The sequence below is a fragment of the Protopterus annectens genome, chromosome 3.part0 (genome assembly GCF_019279795.1).
Source record: "Protopterus annectens isolate FY-2018-M chromosome 3.part0, PAN1.0, whole genome shotgun sequence".
NCBI lineage: Eukaryota > Metazoa > Chordata > Ceratodontiformes > Protopteridae > Protopterus > Protopterus annectens.
In genome coordinates, this window is record NC_056731.1 from 833,342,963 (window position 1) to 833,362,503 (window position 19,541).

Here is a 19,541-nt window from a genome sequence, read left to right on the forward strand (position 1 = left end):
CATCAAGAAATGAGACTGTGTTTAGAGATTTCTCCTGGGCTAGCCTGCTTCAACCTTGTAGAAGGAATATGCAAAATTTCTGTCAATCCCTTGCAAGTAGACCACACTGAGAGTTATGCAGCATTCACATCTGACTTTTACTAATATCTGAACAGCTACATAGAAAAGTCAGTCCCATCTGCTCTAAATAAAATGATAAATTGAAGAATAAACATTGCTGTTGGAACTTGTGTATGAATAAATTGTATAACAAAAGAAGGAAATAATGAAGAGTTGCAAGAAACTCCCATCCTCCTACCCCAAGACCAAACTGAAACATGCCAGCAAGGAACTTAAAAGCAATATTAAAATATATAAAGCAGAATAAGAACTTAAGGTTACCCTAGATATCAAAGGAAACTACAAATCTTTCTTCTGCTATGTCAGAAAAGTAAGGAATAATATTGAATGGTGTTCTAAACTCATCCATAATATCTCACACACTGTTCCCAAGATTATAGCCAGTATATTAGCATACAAATTGAGTGTTATCTTTACCTACCACACCTACCCACTTTGTTGCCACCATAATCACCTTGGAGAAGGTTTTTTAATCCCTGTCAAAGGCTGAAAATAATACTTACATGGGACCAGACAACATTACAAGTTGCATTTGTATTTATCTGTATGCATTATCTGAGCCTCTGCTTAAACTGTTTAATCTCAGCCTGTCAAACCAAAAAGGTGGTGCAATAGTGCTCAACCATGAACAAATAAACCAAAAAAAGAGCACTAACATTTTGAGTCCTCAGAAATTTGTTTATTACAGATAATTATTAAGCACTTTCGTCAATGCCAGTTGACTTAATCAGAATAATAAAAGTCATGAGAAATGTGTTTAAATAGTACAAACTTGACAATGATTGGTTCATCCTTCCCCCAATGATTTAACTGGAACATATCAAGTTCATTCATAAATATTAAATACATACTAATTAAAAAGCTGTTAAAACATCATACTAATACTAATATATTTGTGTTCAACAACTATCGTGAAAATAAACTCAAACAAAATACTCAATATTGCACATGCATTTTAAAACAACCCCAGGAAAAGTTTTTATGTAGGAAAATGTAGAATAGTGAGACATTTAAACCTGTCCTACCTTTTCTCTTAGTACTAGTCGGATGGTTAAATGGTCATTTAATCCTGGAGGGAAGTTAGCAGCTAATCTTAATTGCCATAATAATTCTTTTTTATTTAAAACATTTTGCCAGTCTCCCCCCCCCCTAACTTCGATGTGCACAAGGTCAAGAATGGCATATTTAAATCCACAGAAACCAGCACATTGTGTACTGTGCTTGTACAAAGCATTGGTTTCCTTTTTATTTTTTATGTCATATAAATGCTCGTATATTCTGGTTTTAAATAGCCTTTCTGTTTTTCCAATATAAAAAGATGAGCAGGTATTGCACCTGGCAATGTATACCAACTTACTCGAATAGCAGTTGCCCCTTCTCAAATGCACAATATTCTTATTTTGATTGTCAATAGAAATAGAATTGTCCTGTAAAATGTATGAACAATATGGTGAAGGATGAAGTAATCATTGTCAAGTTTGTACTATTTAAACACATTTCTCATGACTGTTTTATTATTCTGATGAAGTCAACTAGCACTGACGAAAGCGCTTAATAATTTTCTGTAATAAACAAATTTCTGAGGACTCACAGCATTAGTGCTCTTTTTTTGGTTTATTTGTTCATGGTTGAGCACTATTGCACCACCTTTTTGGTTTGATTGTTTGGTTTGTGGTTCTGGTTGTCATGGAGTCCCCAGAAACGTTAAACTTTTCGCCTATTTCTGAATCTGGGCAACAAACAGAACTACTACTCATCAAAAAAGATGTGGCAGAGTTGAAGGGGGAGCTTACTTGGCTTATAGAGCTGCTCTCCCAGCCTTGTTCCAGTGAATCTGGGTGTTTTTCGGCTGTTGATACTGTAAAGAAGGGTAACGTTCAGTCTGGCAAAGAGGATATCCATTGTAATCCCAATTCCTCGTCTCACCACTTTAAGAAGCATGGTGATGTCATCACGACAGTTCAGGTTCATCATGGCGAACTTGAACAGTGTTTTTCCTGTGATGACAACAATACATCTGCAGCTGGAGAAGGTTCGGCTTCTCTTTCATCTCTGAGCATTGCTAAAACTAATTGTGCGGTGCATTTTGGCAGTGACGTTGAGGTTATATCGGACGACAATTCGAATTCAACACGCCAACATGAGCGCCAATTTGAAAACCATCCTAAAGGTATGACTGCTTTGAATTCAGACACTGTAGTGTCAACTGTTATTCAGAAAGAGTTTTTAATTATAAAGACAGGGAAAACACGGAGCACAGAGTTAATATAGCTCCTTTATGTACATTGAAAATGACTGGTGATACTAAAGAAAGTCCCTGTGTTAACAAAGTTAAACAACACTATGGGGCACTAGTTCAGAAGCATTTCTCTTTCTCCAGCCCAAAGTTTTTAATTATAAAGACAGGGAAAACACGGAGCACAGAGTTAATATAGCTCCTTTATGTACATTGAAAATGACTGGTGATACTAAAGAAAGTCCCTGTGTTAACAAAGTTAAACAACACTATGGGGCACTAGTTCAGAAGCATTTCTCTTTCTCCAGCCCAAAAGCTACAACTGAAACTTCTAACAACAAGAACAATTGTCTCATCAGTTTTAAATCCCCAAAAGAGATGATTTATACCTTTGAGAAGAGACTATTTAAATACAAGATTTGTCAAATAGAGACATGTTATTTGAATGAATGTATTTGAAACAAAGTGGTTCCACAAGGTTTAAGAGTTTTTAAATTTCCTTTCGGAATACACTATAATACTGATTGTGAATGTATTTGTCACTATGTTTGATAAATGGGGGCTTGAATTGCTTAGTAAGAGTTTATTTTATTATGAACAGATGGAAAAAAAGATTACATAAGGAAGTTGATGATTTAAATTAAATAATTCTCAGTGATTTATTGTTTACATAGTATGAAGGATTTTATCGCAAGGTTATTAGGGTTGAAAAGAAATGTGATAACATTTTTAATAAGAAAGTGAAGAAATTAGGTAGAGATTGTAAGCAGTATAAATATTGTAAAGTATACCCCATTGACAAACTGGTTTTTAGTTATGATGACAAAGATGACTTTCTGCCTCCAACACAACATGGGGTGGTAAATGTGGATAATGTGGATTTTGAGTTACTAGGAGAGGAAGAACATTCTATTGAGGAAGGGAGGGGTAACCTGCTAGAGTATCAGGATTTTCCACTCCCAAGACGCTCAGAAAGAATAGCGAGTCAGAAACAAGAGACTTAACAAAACTTACAGCAAAGCAGCACAACAGTACAAGGGTTTTCCCAGATGGTAGAAACACCAGCTTCAGTCTCAGAGAGACAAGTTAGTAATGTTCAGCACACACTAAATGGGTTTCATATTTACAACTGTACGGATAGGTTCATTTCAGAGGAATATTTTTCCCTATTTTCTAAGGGATTTGTTTTTCTACCAAAATCCCAGATATTGCAGAAACATTGGTGGATGTACTTTATCTGAGAAAATTGAATTTAAAATTAATGTATTCAGACAAAGATGGTAATAATACCGCCAATTGTCCCATTAAAACATTGAAAAAGTAGTGTTTCTAATCCCCCCTACACCCACTTATAACTACTTTTGAAAAGGTTGTCAAGGAAGACATTTATAAAATGTGGGGTAACAGAAGAATATTTTCTAACCTTAATACAAAGGAGAGAAATTTATTAAAAAAATAAGAGAAGATAGAAGTATACGCATCATGACACCTGACAAGGGTGGAGGTATTATACTATACAGTTCTGAGGACTACACCAACACTATGCAAACTATTTTGTTTAATGTTGAAATCTATTCTCCATGTTCCAGGAATGAAATACATATTTCCTATCAAAGAGTGGACAGTTTTTTATACGAATATGTTATGGACCAGAGGGTTTCTAAAGAAGATCATGATTTTCATCCTAAAATTCCTGTTCTTTTCAGTATACCAAAAGTACACAAAAATGTTGAAACACCACCCTTTAGGCCCATTGTGGCAGCTGCTGGTTCTAAAACACACAACCTGGCTGTGTATGTAGATAAAAAGGTAAAACATGTTGTACAACAGTTTCCACACCTGGTAAAGGACTCCTAGGATTTCCTGGGACAATTAAAAAGTGATTTGTGGTGTCCAAATTGTATCTTTCTGACTATAGATGTACAAGATCTGTTTTCCTGTATTCCTAAACAGGAAGGTTTGCATTTCTTTGAAGAAATACACTTCACCTGTTCTTGTTTGCCCCCGATGAGATTAGTCTAATATGTGAACTGATGGGACTTATCTTGGAAAATAATTATATATATTTCGATGGGGAATATTTTCAGCAGGTGAAAGGAGTGGCAGTGGGAGCTTCTTGTGCCCCTACATATGCTAACTTGGTTTTGTTAGGTTGGGGAAGAGAACATGTCTTCAAAAGTGAGTTTTTTCCTGATGTTCTTTTTTACAGTAGGTTTTTGGATGATATTTTTATTTTATGGAGAGGAACTTCTGCATCCATTCCATCATTCATTCAATACTTAAACGGAACCACCAATTTTTTAAAATTCACTTTTGACTTCCATGAACAAGAAATTAGCTATTTGGACACCAAAATAATCAAGGACCATGAAAAGTTTGTTTCCAAAATTCATCGTAAAAAAACTTTTTTGTAACAGTTACTTGCACTTTGATAGCCATCGTCCTATGTTCCAAAAGAAAAGTATTATCAAGGGTCAGGCTATCAGGGCTGCCAGAATGACATCCCTGAAACAGGATGTAATTCAGGAATTTGTATATTTGAAGGAGATGTTCCTTGAAAGAGGCTACCCTGGTGAGCTTATTGACACAATTCTTGGGATAAAATATATATTCCATTGCTGGGAAGGGGATTAAACAAAACAAGTAATATTGGGACAACTACAGAAAATGAATTGACTTTCAACAGGCATGTGTTGTCCAGTATAGTCCCCTGTATCACCAAGTTAAAGAAATACTTTACAAAACTTGGAGTATTTTCAAAACCAACAATGAAGTTTTTCAGGTATTAGGTGAAAAGCCTATATTTTGAACCAAAATTGGACCTAACTTATGGAAAACAGAACAAAAAATCAAGGTGAACATGGGAATTTAAATGGTAGCAGACAATGTGATAGATGCCCCTATTGTTCATACATTTTACAGGACAATTCTTTTCCATTGACAGTCAAAATAAGAATATTGTGTATTTGAGAAGGGGCAACTGCTATTTGAGTAAGTTGGTATACATTGCCAGGTGGAATACCTGCTCATCTTTTTTATATTGGAAAAACGGAAAGGCTACTTAAAACCAGAATATACGAGCATTTATATGACATAAAAAATAAAAAGGAAACCAATGCTTTGTACAAGCACAGTACACAGCGTGCTGGTTTCTGTGGATTTAAATATGCCATTCTTGACCTTGTGCTCATCGAAGTTAGGGGGTGGAGACTGGCAAAATGTTTTAAATAAAAAAGAATTATTATGGCAATTAAGATTAGCTGCTAACTTCCTTCCGGGATTAAATGACCATTTAATCATCCTACTCATGCTGAGAGAAAAGGCAGGACAGGTTTAAATGTCCCACTATTCTACATTTTCCTACATAAAAACTGTTCCTGGGGTTGTTTTAAAATGCATGTACAATATTGAGTATTTTGTTTGAGTTTATTTTTGTCACAGTTGTTGAACACAAATGTATTAGTATTAGTATGATATTTTAACAGCTTTTTAATTAGTATGTATCTAATACTTATGAATGAACTTGATATGTTCCAGTTAAATCATTGGGGGAAGGATGAACCAATCATTGTCAAGTTTGTACTATTTAAACACATTTCTCATGACTGTTTTATTATTCTGATGAAGTCAACTGGCATTGATGAAAGCGCTTAATAATTATCTGTAATAAACAAATTTCTGAGGGCTCACAGTGTTAGTGCTCTTTTTTGGTTTATTTAACCTCAGCCTGTCTTCAGGGTTTGTGCCAAATGCCTGGAGAACAGCCAATGTGATTGTTCACAAAGGGACAGACCCAGATAGTTAGAGCCATCAGTGACAACAGCTTTGTATATACACTATGGACTGCACCATAGCAGAGTTCATTTATGCAGACATAGACAACTGAACTAGACTCCATTTAGTTTGGTTTTGTGAAGGGCAGGTCCTGCCTCCCAGAACCTAGTACGCTTCTTTGAAAAGGATGTATAGGCTGTGGACAGTACACTCTGTGCACACTGCTTATCATGACCTGGCATGTCTTTTGATAGTATTCCCCATGTTGGAATCACTGAAAAAATATACAAACTTAATGCAAAACCCTACTTTGCAGGATTACAGATTGGCTGTTCAACAGATCCCAAGTTGTGATGTTGCTGGAATGCTTTCAGAATGGAAAACTGTAACAGTTTGTGTACAACAGGGACTAGGCCCTCTCCTGTTTGCCAGTTTTTTTCAGACATTCAGGCCAGTACCCTAGAAGTGTGGTTGATGAAGTTTGGTGATGAATGCAAGCTGGGTACTGTTATTCATTCATCCACTGATACTAAACAGCTCCAGATTTAAATGCAATGTAGAATAGTAGCATTTGGCAAAAACTCTACTCCCACCTTATTTGTTATAAGTGGTATTTCTTTTTAGTCAGAGATGTTCATAAGAGACCTAGGTACTTATGTGAACAACATTCTGTCATTCAGTCTGTCATCATTTTACCATCATATTAAGGAAATCCTTTTGCGTGGCCCAGCTAATTACCTTGGGGGTATCTTCAAGAGTCTAAAGTTTTGTCCCTGTATTCTTCCCTTATCAGACCCATCACTGAATACAATGCTTCTTTAGTATGTGTAAACTCAAGTGTCTTGCTCAACTTGAAAAGCCCCAAAAATTTCTAACCAAAAAAACTAAAAGTGTCAAAAGCCTCAAATGTAGCAAAAGATTGGCACAACTGTCTTGCAACTGTGTAACCCTCCAGGTACTCTGAGAGGACCTGCATCTAGCTTTTCAAGCCATGAATGGCCACATCTTATTTGACCCATCTTATCATTAAACCAGTTTTTCTACAAACACCCACACTAGAGACATAAATCTACACCCAAACATTAAGAAAACTCTCTGGGGAGATGGAGTTTACCAACGTAGCATTTCCCCGGCCTATGGAATACGTTTCCACTACAGGTCAAAGTACTACTTTGGTTGTTTTTAAGGACAGTCTTGATGACCGGATTGGTAGGCACATATGTACACTAATTTTATGTAAGGCCCTGCTCAGTTTGGGAGGGAAGCAGTATTAAGTACCAGACAAAGGTGGCTAGAGCTTTAAGTTTGTGCGCTTACAAGTATATGTGGTCTGGTATCTTATGGTCCCCATTATCACTTGCCTGTATTATTATTCCTCTGTTCTTAAGACTTCTACATAGGGCTGGTTGAATCCCCTTGCTTTCATATTTTTAACAATGAGGATACATCCTCTGTCTTCTGGCTGCCCTTCGGAGGACATAACATTTACTGAAACTGTGAACTAAGGTTGAATACTTCCCTAAAGAAAAGATGTGAGATATTTCTTTGACATAGAGTGAAAAAGCCCTGACTTTGATCCAGATGGCTAGAGTTGAAATATAAGCTTGGGTTTTGGAAGAGCTGATTAAGGATGTAGAGAGGAGGAGTAAGAGTCTAAAGTTGACTTGTCTTGGTGGTTTTGGCTGGTCATTTGCCATACTTGCATGGGACTGGAAAGACCAGGATCAAGATTGTGGGCTTACTGATCCCAAACCAGTGAAGGTAGCTGTCATTACCATGTGGATAGAAGTGCAAACATGCAAAGGAATGGCACATAACCTAAAAAAAGGCAGAGATAAAGGTATATTCAGAATGATGCCTTTTCCTAGAAACAACATAGACTGTTTGTGTCAGGCTTTCTAAGAAGTTATGAAAGATAGTTACCAACACCCTGATCTTAAAAAGGGTCAAACAGACTGTATAGGGTACTGTATGATAAGGATCATTTAGCATACCCTTCTTAGTACAGCTCAGGAAGATACTGGGTCTTCATTTTGAAGGATAGTCAAGGTTGCTGAAGAGGTACTGTAAAAATTCTGTAAATTGTTTGAAATGGCTCTTAGTTATATGGCCCATATGAGAACTGATTTAACTACTGTGCAGGGGCACCCACGGCCATTCATGCAGAAACTACCTGAATCTGAAAATAAATGGATATATCTTTGAGGTCAGCTGTGTTAAGGTGGTCCTTGGAAGGCAGTTCTAACTCAGGACAGATAATTGTCTTTAGGATGTTAAAGCATATTTTGTTATTCAAGACTTCCTTTTTTGTCAGCAGATGCTACTACCATCACAGATCTAGAGGAGAGATTCAAAACCATGTCTTTGTTTAAGCAAGAATTTAATTTTGTCATGCCACAGTTAATTATCCCACCTAGCATTCTTTCTGCAAACATATGCCTGTCCAGTTAATTCAGGGTCTACAGGTAAACATTGTCTATACAGGGATATTCCAGGTAACTTTTTTTCTGCATCCCTCCCCTTCACCATAACCCCATACCAGTTGGAGCCAGTTTCCAATCTCTCCTTTCAACACTGAAGGTGAGGACACTTCTCAACAAGGGTCTTCACAGTAGCTTAGAGATGTACATTAGAATTTTGGAAGAGATCTCCATTATTTTTCCATTGTTCACATCCAACCTGTGAGTCACAAAAACCTTATTATAATTAACTGGCTTCCAGACAGGCTGTTTAGTGTGTCTTTCCCATTAAAAGAGACTTTTCTTTTTTCCAGTCTAATCCTGATCCCTCTCCACTACAGGAAAAAAAGTGCAGGAATAAGCACATTCATCCTGGCAAAGAAATTCAGAATGGTAATCTTTAAAAGGAGGTATTTCGTTCATAGGAAGATCATACATGACAATAAAATATATGATGGATTCTTATCAACACATTACAGTAAAGCCACCTCCCAGACAGTTTCTAGGTTTTCTAATAGCTCATTATCACTTTCTATTTGCAGCTTGGCCATTTTGGTCTAGCCATAGCTCCGTACTGTTTATCAAATATTTAGTTCCATTATTTGCACATCTCAGAATACAAAAAATAGGCATCTTCCTGTACTTGGCTGATGGTCTGTTCTTGTATCAGTCCCAGGACCAGCTACTAGAATGCATCAGTATAAGAGCTTATTTGATGCAGTGTCTAGTAATCACTGTACATTACAACAAATCATACCCTACAGTTCAGCTTCAGTGACCTGCCTAGGAGCTGTCTTCAACTCAGAGATGAAAGTCTGTCTTAGGACAGAAAAGTGGAAATTCAGAATGTTGGACAGTTCACTCAACAGGTGGCCATTGCACTGGAGCAGTACCTAAACACTCTGGACTTGTAGGTCTTGCATTCTCCTGGTTCATTATGCAAGACTTCATTTTAAGGACCTCACTGATGTCTCAGGAATATCTGAAACCAGTCGTCAGATTCACTGAAACTGAGTCCACTCTTGCATTTAGATTAAAAAAAGTGTTTCTGGTGGATGACTCTAATCCTTTCAAAAGGAATGTCTCCAATTCCTCTTACATTATTTTAGCAGCTGATGAAGTCTTTCCATTTTAAAGCTTGAAAAGTTCTCTTCAGCAGTCTTTTAAGGGCAACTGCTCTGAACAAGTAGTGTCTCTACATCAGCCTTACAGAAGTTAATGCATCATTCAGAGACGCTTTTCACAGCATTATTTCAGGACATCATCATCTTTCTTGATCACCTCCAGCTTGTAACAGCACCACATTAATGTGGTATAACAGCAAATGGGAAACCAGATCTTTCCAACTGTGTTTTATATAGATTAATAGGTGATAGCCCCAGGAAGCCTTTTTATGCCTAGCCATCTTTCACAAATATACCTGACAAGTTTTGAAACTCTTGAGTTATTTTAAGGGAGAATATATAGGCTTGGGCATAGGTCCTCAAGCATTTACAGACTGCCTCTATCACCTAGAGACATAGGTGCCAGACCAGGGGTAAAGTATCGATTCCCCATCCACTCTTCCAAGTTATGTTTGTATTGGGTTGGGAATGAATTCTGCTTCACATGGATAGGAATCCTTTTCCAGAGAAGGGGTAGTTTCTGAGAGACGTACCTGTCCCTCCACCATGTCCTATTTATATTGCAAGCGAGGTTTAGGTTCCTAGATCTAATAATTCTGATGCTGTTTGTGTTGCAGATGTGCAACATGTCCGTCAGAGTAGGATCAGAGGATGCTTTGTAGGCCAGGCATAGATTGCCTTCCAGCAGTCTGTGGGAGACAAGAGTACAGGTATGGGGCTTTGAGGCAGTCCATGTAGAGCATGTTGTTTACACCTTGTATTACTTTTGTGAGGAACCTCTGTGGACACACCAATTGCTGCATATACTTGTTCAGATACATATTTTAAAGGAGACGGCTATATGGTCCAACATGACCAGGAAGGATAGTGTACTTTTAGGGGAGAAGGTGCAACATTCTTCCATGTTTGTGAGGACCATATCAAGGATGTTAGCCTGAATGTTTGGGGTTGTACTGATTCCCAGTGTATTGTGGAGAGGTTAAAGTTACCCATGAATATGGTGCTGGGCTGAAGGGGTAGTGTCACCAGTACATTTTAAGTATGTGTTATGGGTTTCCTGGGTCATAGAGTGGAACCTGTGGCTTGAAAAGGATATGGCATGGGACTTTGCCTATAGTAACTTGGACATGGAGAAGCTCAGACTTGTCATGCTATTTGACCAGCCTTTTGAGGTTTTTTTTTTTTTTTTTTATGTAAGTTGTGACACCTCCACCTTTTGTCTCTTCCTGTGCAGTGCCTAGTCTAAATGTGTGGAAGATATTTTAGCCCTGTACTGCTGGGGTTCTGTCCATGGCTTTTAACCATGTCTCAATAACTGCACAGACATCTGCATTTTACAGGATGAGGAGAGCTTGCAGGAATTGGAGTTTGTAGTTTAGATGCAATGAGTAGTGACGTCTTTAGATTTTCTTGGGTTGGCTTTGCTATGTCAGACAGTTTATGATGTTGGTAATAATGCGTAGGGGCACGATGGGGGTGGACTAGGTTTTACCCAGTATTTAGAAGCCTAGAGGGGAAAGGTGCAGACAGTTCCTAGCAAAGCAGTACAGTCTGTCAACCATATCCTTATGAGAAGGTTCTAATCTGACACTGAGCTGTGCACCACGGTCTTTAGCTGTGTGCAATCATCTAACTCCTTCAGCAGACAGATAACTGCCTCATAAATGGAAAATTTAACCACCTGTTTTTCAGGAGCATGCATCAGTGAGGTCCTTTTTGCCACACAGCAGAATAATCAACTTGAAACTTTTTGCCTCCTCGTCCTTACAAGACTATATGGTAACTGGATGCCTTTTTATTCCTGTGGACTGAAACTTTGCTATATGTTTGCCCTGTATGCTGTCTTATCTAGAAGGTACTTCTCAGACTGAAAGTGGGAAATCAAACCTAATTCTTATAACACTGTCTTACCCAAGACCAACTTGGTCTCCTCCATTGGTGAACTTGCCACCCTTCCACTATGCCCCTTGCCTCTGTGCAATCCTTACTTAATCAGTAGCATGACTAAATACTGCACCCTGGTCTCAATGCTGATCTGTTTTCCAGGTAAGTGTTGCACAATCTATTGGAAGCCTGAATACCCACACAGTAGAAATGCTGTTCATCTTGAATCTTCTCAAAAGGACCTAAACCCACTGAATTGTTCAGTTTCAGCTGTATTGGATTACCTCAAATAGTCAAACACTAGCAAACCCTTCTAAAAAGGTAGATATCTGTGTGAAGTGGGTGCCTTTTTGACAGACAATAGCAAAACTATGTGCTGTAGCTTGTGTTAGTTCATGTGCCCTCAGGATTTAGGACTTCAGTTACAGTCCCTAATCTGTTCCCAGCCGCCCATTTTCATGTTTTAAATCTTGGGCGATATAAAGGGTAAAATGTACATAAACATTAAGCTGCTTACTGAGCTGTGTGATTTCAGAGTTCTGCAGTGGAGCTTAGTTTTCTAATCAAGTAACTGTAATTAGGTTTCCAAGTTGTAGCCACACTCCATGCTGCCTCAGTATGCTCAGAAACACTTAGTTCCCCTACCCTACTCACATCCTGTCCCCTTACATAATTTATTTTATAATTATAGTGACAGCACACCCACATTGTCCAGCTATTTCTAGTAGGCTCTTCCTACTTGGCTTCATGTTCCATCTCAGGGCACACCTCCAACTCTGTTCAGGCAGGCACTACTTACTTAAATCCACTCCTTACTTCAGCAACACTTTCATCTCATTCCCAGTTGTCACTCCCTACTTAACTTTATCCCTTAACTTTATCACACATGTCTAAGTCCCTGTAGGCAGACTCTGGACTCATCCCTCCTACTACATACTAAAATACCTTTGACAATTAACCGCCTTTGAAACTTTCACAGCATTTTACTCTTGTTGTCCCTGTTCCACTCAGTAATACATTTCCTTCCATACCCCAATACTAATGAAGTATAGAACTCTCTGTACCCCTACTTTAGCTTTCTCTTTTACCCCATGCCTAGAGCTAATTCTTTACTCTGTTGTTGACTTCTTTAACAAGTTAAACCGCATCAGAGCCATATCAGTAAACTTTGTTAAACTATCCTTTTACCACTACAAAATTCACCACCCACCTTCCTCATGTAAGAAAACAGTACATCGTCTCCATTAAAATTGTTAGGTAATGTTCCAACATTTCTGCATAAATTTGTCCTACTTAAATACTAAAACAAAAACTTGATGTCACAGGGGATATAAATCCAAACCCTGATCTCGACTCCCAAACACAGGTGCCACATCAGAATCCCTTCCAGCATTCCTACCGACAGCTCAAACACCTTTCCTAAGCATGACCCCTCAACCTTCTTGCTTCCTTACCATGTTCCCCATTCTTTCTACTTCAGACCTTCACTCCACCTCAAGGAAGGCCTGTGCACAAAAAAAAAGGTCTGAGATACGTTACAGTAATACCTAAAGCTTAATGAATACAATTGTCTGCTTGGAATGCTGGTCAGTTGTTGAGAACTCAGGCATACTATCTATAAGTGGGACCTGGCTCAAATGCCTCACCCTCTTCTCTACTGTTATAAACAGTAACTGACATTCATTTAATTTATGGACAAACACCCTGGACATAGATCAGGTGGCGGCATGCTACTACTAGAAAGAAAACACAACCTCGTCCCCATCTTGGTAGCCACTAACTCTCGCTTCTCTGACACAACCTAACTGGGTACTCTCCTCAGTAACCACTGGTACATGTTTATTTTCTTGTAGCAGTAGTTTGCCCCCCCATCCTTGTTGAGAATACCATTATGAGCATTTTAAAACCTACCAGAAACAAGAAACTACTCATCTTTGGAGACTTTGATTTATTTTACAGAAGGAGCTCTTAACGCTTTTCTTTCCTCTCTGTTTGAACTCACTCATGTGATTGGGTTAGTTATAGTAGGGGAGATAAACACTGGAAACCATTCTGTCCTTGACTTTATTACCAGCATTCCTAACTGTATCTCTACAGTACCCTGATTACTTGACATCTTTAGCGACAACCTACCTGTCCAATGAGTCCTATTATTCACATCATACCTCAGATCTTGTCTAAAACTAGATTAATAATGAACAATAAAAGAGAAGTCCTCACTGACATGAACAGAATAGACTGGATCCTTCAATATCTGTGAGATGACTAAGCCTTTGCATGTATTTTATAACCTTTATCAAGGCCATATTCAGTAAGCACGTCCCTGTCGTAAGGTGGTGCTTTAGGGTATAGAAGTGTCCTTAGCTTGACACTAACTTAACTTCTTTCAGATAGGAACCAAGCCTGGAGGCTGCAGAAGTCCTGTCAATCTCTAGCTGACTAACAAATTTTCTAAAACCAGTGTCACTCATCCAAGTTATTAATAAGAAGACCAATCCACAGTTTATGCTCAAACTGACTCGCCACAATCATACAGTCTAAAATACTTTTGGAGGGTTATAAACAGCATATTTCCACTGTTACATCTAGCAACTGCAGCATATGCAATTTGTCCACTCTGTGACTTTAAAAACATAATGTCTCTGGTCTCCTCCTCCTCCTCAGCATAGGCCAGTTCTATCATCCACAACCCACCCCCTCCAGCTGTACTCCTTCAGACAAATACCAGTCTGTCAGAAAAGTCCTTGAAACTCTTACCACTAAGTAAATCCCAAAAACTATTGGTACTTCCCATCATTTTTAAAAACCTGCCAAACCATTTGCCCACATATTCAGTTTCTCAATCAACACAGTATTGGCTCTCTTCAAACCCTCTTTCATTCTAACCTTTTCCAAGACTTCCTGTCCTCCTAGTGCATAGGACTACCATGCTATTTTTAACTTCTGCCCAGTCACTAGGATTTTTAAAAACTCATTTATGACTACCTCAATGAATATTACTTCCGAATAGGTTCACAGTATGGCTTTAGGGGAGGCCACAGCTCCTTAACAGCAATTTTATATTGCCACAGAAAATCTTCTCGGCTGTGGAAAAGGGCCAGCTAATGGGGGCAATATCCATTGTTCTACATAGAGCTTTTGAAAGTGTGGGCCACTCCATTCTCCTGCACAAATTAAGTACTTTGTACTCTGGTTTAGGAATAGCCTCACCAAAAGAACCTTCATAATCCAGGCTAGTGCTGCACAAACTAACTGTGGTTCTTTATGTGTAGGACTAGACTTTACATTCATCCTTACTTGGCTTATGCAATGTCAGTAAAACTGGCAGCATGTCTTTTTTTTGTCAACCAACTGAAACGTGAACAGCTTTCTTCCTCTTGATCACTGTGCTAAGTAACCAACCATTAAACATGGTTGAAAAGTACAAGACTATAAAACACTGTTGCAAAAACTACATCAACTATGTAGTTGCAAAATTTACCACCCAAATGAAAATTTCCTACTCCATTTCATCTCGACCAACAGAAAAGCTGTGGCAGAGAACATATTTATCCTAAAGCTACCGATTCCGACCCTATGTTCTACTTACAACACCTGCAAAATGCAAACAGCAGTCGATGACATATGTAGATTCATTTGTTTCGCCCTCTCTCTAATATCACTGTCTAACCCATCAAAGGCAGCCTAGATTCAGCCACAGCCCATTCTACTCACTTTCTGTCTTCCCCTACTTTTAAAGTGTCAACAATTTTTCCTGCCTGTCCATAAGAAGTAAATACCCCCCCCCCCCCCCAACTCTTAGAAGCTAAGACTCTACCACCCATATTCTTGTCTGTCCCCCTTTTGGCTTTGCCACAGGTGAAAAGGCAAATTACTTAGTTACTTGAGTGCTCACAGTTCAGAAAGAAACTAATAGTATACCTAAAAGATACATACACGTGTACCTGCTTTCTCCACCATCCAGCTGTACCCCTCTGTCATGCTCCTGTCTTCACTCACATCACATCTCCTAAATATCTATATCGCATAATAAACCAGCTTCCTTCTGCTATAAATGTATACATTTAACTACTATTACTATTACAACAGAATGAAGAATTGTCGAAAACTTAACCAAAAACAAAACTGAGTTTGCCTAGTGGGCTAATGCACTATGCTATAGCTGATATGGTCATGGGTTCAATACTTGGCACGGGTGTATATTTGGGTTGGGAGGGTGGCCTAATGGTTAAGGTGTCTGCCTTACAAACACAAGTTGCAGGGTTTGAGTCTCACAAGGGATAATTGGCTAGGCTTAAAATGGCTCACAAGGGCAGTTAGCTTAGTACTAAGCTGTGAACCTATAATCTATGAACCTTCTGCTGTAACCAGTTCATGACTGTACCTGCTCCACTATTCACGAAGTATTCCTGTGCTTTATCACCTTTCATAACTTTCTACTCTGTCCTCATCACTCTCAGGAAATACTTGCCTTAAATATGACTCCATTTTCTCTTCTGTAGGCACCTTTCTGTACAGGCGTTACTACAAATGAATCTTTGCTACTTTTAATTGTTTTAAATTGTTGGACATTAGCAGATGTTAGCCAATGCAAAAGTTGTATAGTCATTTTTTGTGTGCGTTGTCTTTGAAATGTGGTATTTCAGTCTTTTATTCATACGTTTTGCTTTCTGCACCCAGATCATGGCTGAAATGGGTCATCGTAGCCCACCCACCTAGTCAACAAAGACTGAATAAATTGTAAGTCACATAATTTATATTATTTTCCCAATGAAAGGGTTTGTTGAAGACTGATGCCTCATTCCACGTCCAAGGCTTTCTGTCCTTTCTCTCTCATCCAGGTCAGTTCAGCTACCAGTCTTCTGTCCAAGCTGACAAAAAGGAGAAAATCTGGCTGTTTGGCACAGAGAGAGAAGGACCTGACTGCAGTGCAGATTATCCAAACTTGTGTAGCAACACAGCCTCTGGAAGAGCCGGCAGTGGAGTATGGGAAATGAATGGATTACAGCTCAACTTGTCTGGGTGGGGGAGGGGGTGTGAGTTAGTGATGGTTACCCAGTGGCCATTTCTCCCATACAAGCTTGCATGACAGAAAGGCCCATTACCAAAAGGATATTAGCTGATGTCCAGAGCCAGTGATGGTAGTCTTTGAGACGTGTATGAATGTGCATACATCTATGGAGGGTTTAGGAGGGGGGTCTGTAGCACATCGTTGAACTCACAGGAGTTCGAAAGATGTAATATCGAACCATTTAGTTTGAAACCCAAAAAGTACGAACACACAAAACAGCAATTCTTTTCCCAGGGAAGAAAATTGCTGTGCCAGAAAAAAAAACAAAAAAAAACCCCCAAAAAACACGTACACTTTAAACTTAAACTAATGTGGGGGGCTTCACATGCAAGTTCGACGTAATATAGAACCTTTAGGTGGTGCCTTTTGTAATGGTGATGCTTATGTCAGCCACCAGGGGGCAAGTTTAGGTCCTAGTAAAAACACCTCCAATGCCAACACAAAACAGGTTACTGACAAGGGTAAGAGCTGAGTTGTCCCACAGGGCCCTAGTTGGACGAAAGATGGACTTTCCTGGATATGAGGTGAGTGCTGCCCTTCTTTTCCTAGAGGCTAGCACAGAGAGGAAGAGATGACAGAGGCACAAATCACCCTCATGACTGCCTGGTTGACCCCCCCCCCCCCCCGGGACACTAGGATCTCACTGGGGAAGACTTTGTTATAAGCAGATGCGAAGGGAAAAACACTTCTGGTGGGGTATTTTATACCCATACACATACTGAGTGTATACAGACAATGAAGATATTAAACCAGAAAAACATGCTGTTTCAGTAAATTATATCAGCTTTTTCAAGAAAGGGAGAGAAGACCTGCTTGAAGTCAAGAGTGAAGTGACTGGTCCATTATATACTGCCTTTTGCTTTGACAGGTAGAATAAGTCTTCAGTGAATTGTTAGTGTGTTCCTCTATGGCAGTAGCAACTTTAACTGCTTATTTTAGAAACATTTGTGAACAGGTTTCAGATAATGCCACATGGACTGCTATCACCACCTTTTCCCTAATGCTACAATTTAAAAGCAGATTGTAGAGACAGGACAAATTGTCATGCATGTGCTTCATGGAATATTGTAGCTGCTTGCCATGCAGGTGTGACCAGTACAGTCTGAGTCTCGGCTCCTGGGTGGGTGGTCGTGGCTTCACCTGTTCCATCTCTCTTCGAGTTTGGGGAAAGGACTTTTTCTCTTTCTAGAGATCCAGTTTCTTATGTTTTCAGATCCACCTTCATTTCCCTCCTCTGTTCCAAGCTCTGAGTCCATCAGGCCAATACCGCAGAGACAGCCAGTTCCACCTAGCTTCCAGACAGCAGCCATGGAGGAACTTCCCCTGTTTTCTGACACCTCACTTGAACATCCCCCAAAGAGGTCCATAGGAAGAGAACGTGCAAGAGGAGGCTTATAGATGCCACCTTGGAATCTCTCACTGAAGATAGTGATTTTGAGGAGGGAGAAAGGTCCCCAAGATCATCACCCGATTTGACTAAAGAACTGTCAAATTCTCTCTCTCTGAGTCCATGTCTGCAGAAGACGTCAAAAGGTCATCTTCTCAGCTGGCCACTCTGTTGTCAATTTCCAATGCATACATGAGGTTGATCTCTGAAGGCACCTCATGGGCGGCCAATTCACGCAGGCATTGACATAAGTAGACATGCCTGAATGAAACTTCACAATTTTATGGATCCCTTCAAGATATCTTTCATCAATGCTCCTTTTGATGGAACGTCTTTATTCAGCCCGTCTGTGAAAGATATGCTTACCTACAGCGAACAAGAAGGAAAAAACCCTGTCTACCATGGAATCAGGTTTTCTACCCCTCAACAAACTTCCTCTAGAAACCAGAGTGTTGGTAAGAAATGTGGTTTCACAAATCTCATGGGCCTTTCCAAGCTCCATGCGGAGACAACTCCTTCAGGGTCAGAGGAGGCAGTTCTAATGGTAGATGCTGCCCTTGAGATAGAGGAGGCCTGCAAAATCAGGGTTTCCATGATTCTTTTCCAGATGGACCCTGTCAGCGCTCCTGAAGCACTGCTTGACTGCCCACCTCTGGAGTCAGCTGGAGAATGGTTGTCCTTACACCCAGGCAACTAGGCTGCTATAACAAAAGATATTTATATGCTAAAAATAATATCCAGAGGTTACTTAATACCATTTTCTCAGCTCCCAATCTACAAAAGAAAAAGGCTTCCCAACACTCCACCCAGTCAGAGGAAAACAGCAGCACAAGAAATTCAAAATGTGTTTGACAAAAGAGTCATCCAGGAGGCCCCACCAGGTCAAACAGGATTCGGAACTTACTCATGCTTTTTAGTGTCCAAAAAGATAGGTGACCTGAAACAATTAAATCATTACGTGAAAAAAATAAAATTCCTAATGGTCACAGCCCAGTCTATTATGCCTTTTCTTCGCAAGGATGATTGTATGTAATCCATAGATATTCAGGATGTGTACTATCAAATCAAAATAAATAGGCACTCCTGAAAGACACTTGCGCTTTCAGCTGGAAACCAGTCATTACCAATTCAGAGCCCTTCCCTTTGGATTCACCACAGCCCCTAGGGTGTTCACTAAATGTATGGCAGTGGTGGCAGCTCACTTAAGACTAAAAGGATTGACTGTTTCCATACCTAGACTGGTTCCTGACCACCTCCATGATGCATCTGCTCCAACATTCCAGAGACTATTTGCTCCAGGTTTGTCATTCACTAGGGAGAACAGTCAATTATGTCAAGTCAAATCTGATACCAGTACAGAGCCTGGAATTTATTGGCACACATCTAGTAAAACAACAACACAAATTATTTCTCTGCCTACTCATCGCATAGATTTAGTCAGATTTCAGGTTCACAAGATTCTGTGCCATCCATTTCCTTGCTCTAG

At 39.4% G+C, this 19,541-nt stretch overlaps 1 protein-coding gene across 1 annotated transcript in view; it reads left to right on the forward strand.

Moving 5' to 3' along the window:
* ECI2 (enoyl-CoA delta isomerase 2) overlaps positions 1-19,541 on the forward strand; it is a 390,640-nt gene that overhangs the window by 126,941 nt on the left and 244,158 nt on the right. Inside the window, exons 7-8 of the mRNA XM_044065169.1 lie at positions 1,091-1,103; positions 7,253-7,308. Of these exons, the coding sequence (XP_043921104.1) occupies positions 1,091-1,103; positions 7,253-7,308 (69 nt within the window). The remainder of the gene's footprint in view (positions 1-1,090; positions 1,104-7,252; positions 7,309-19,541) is intronic.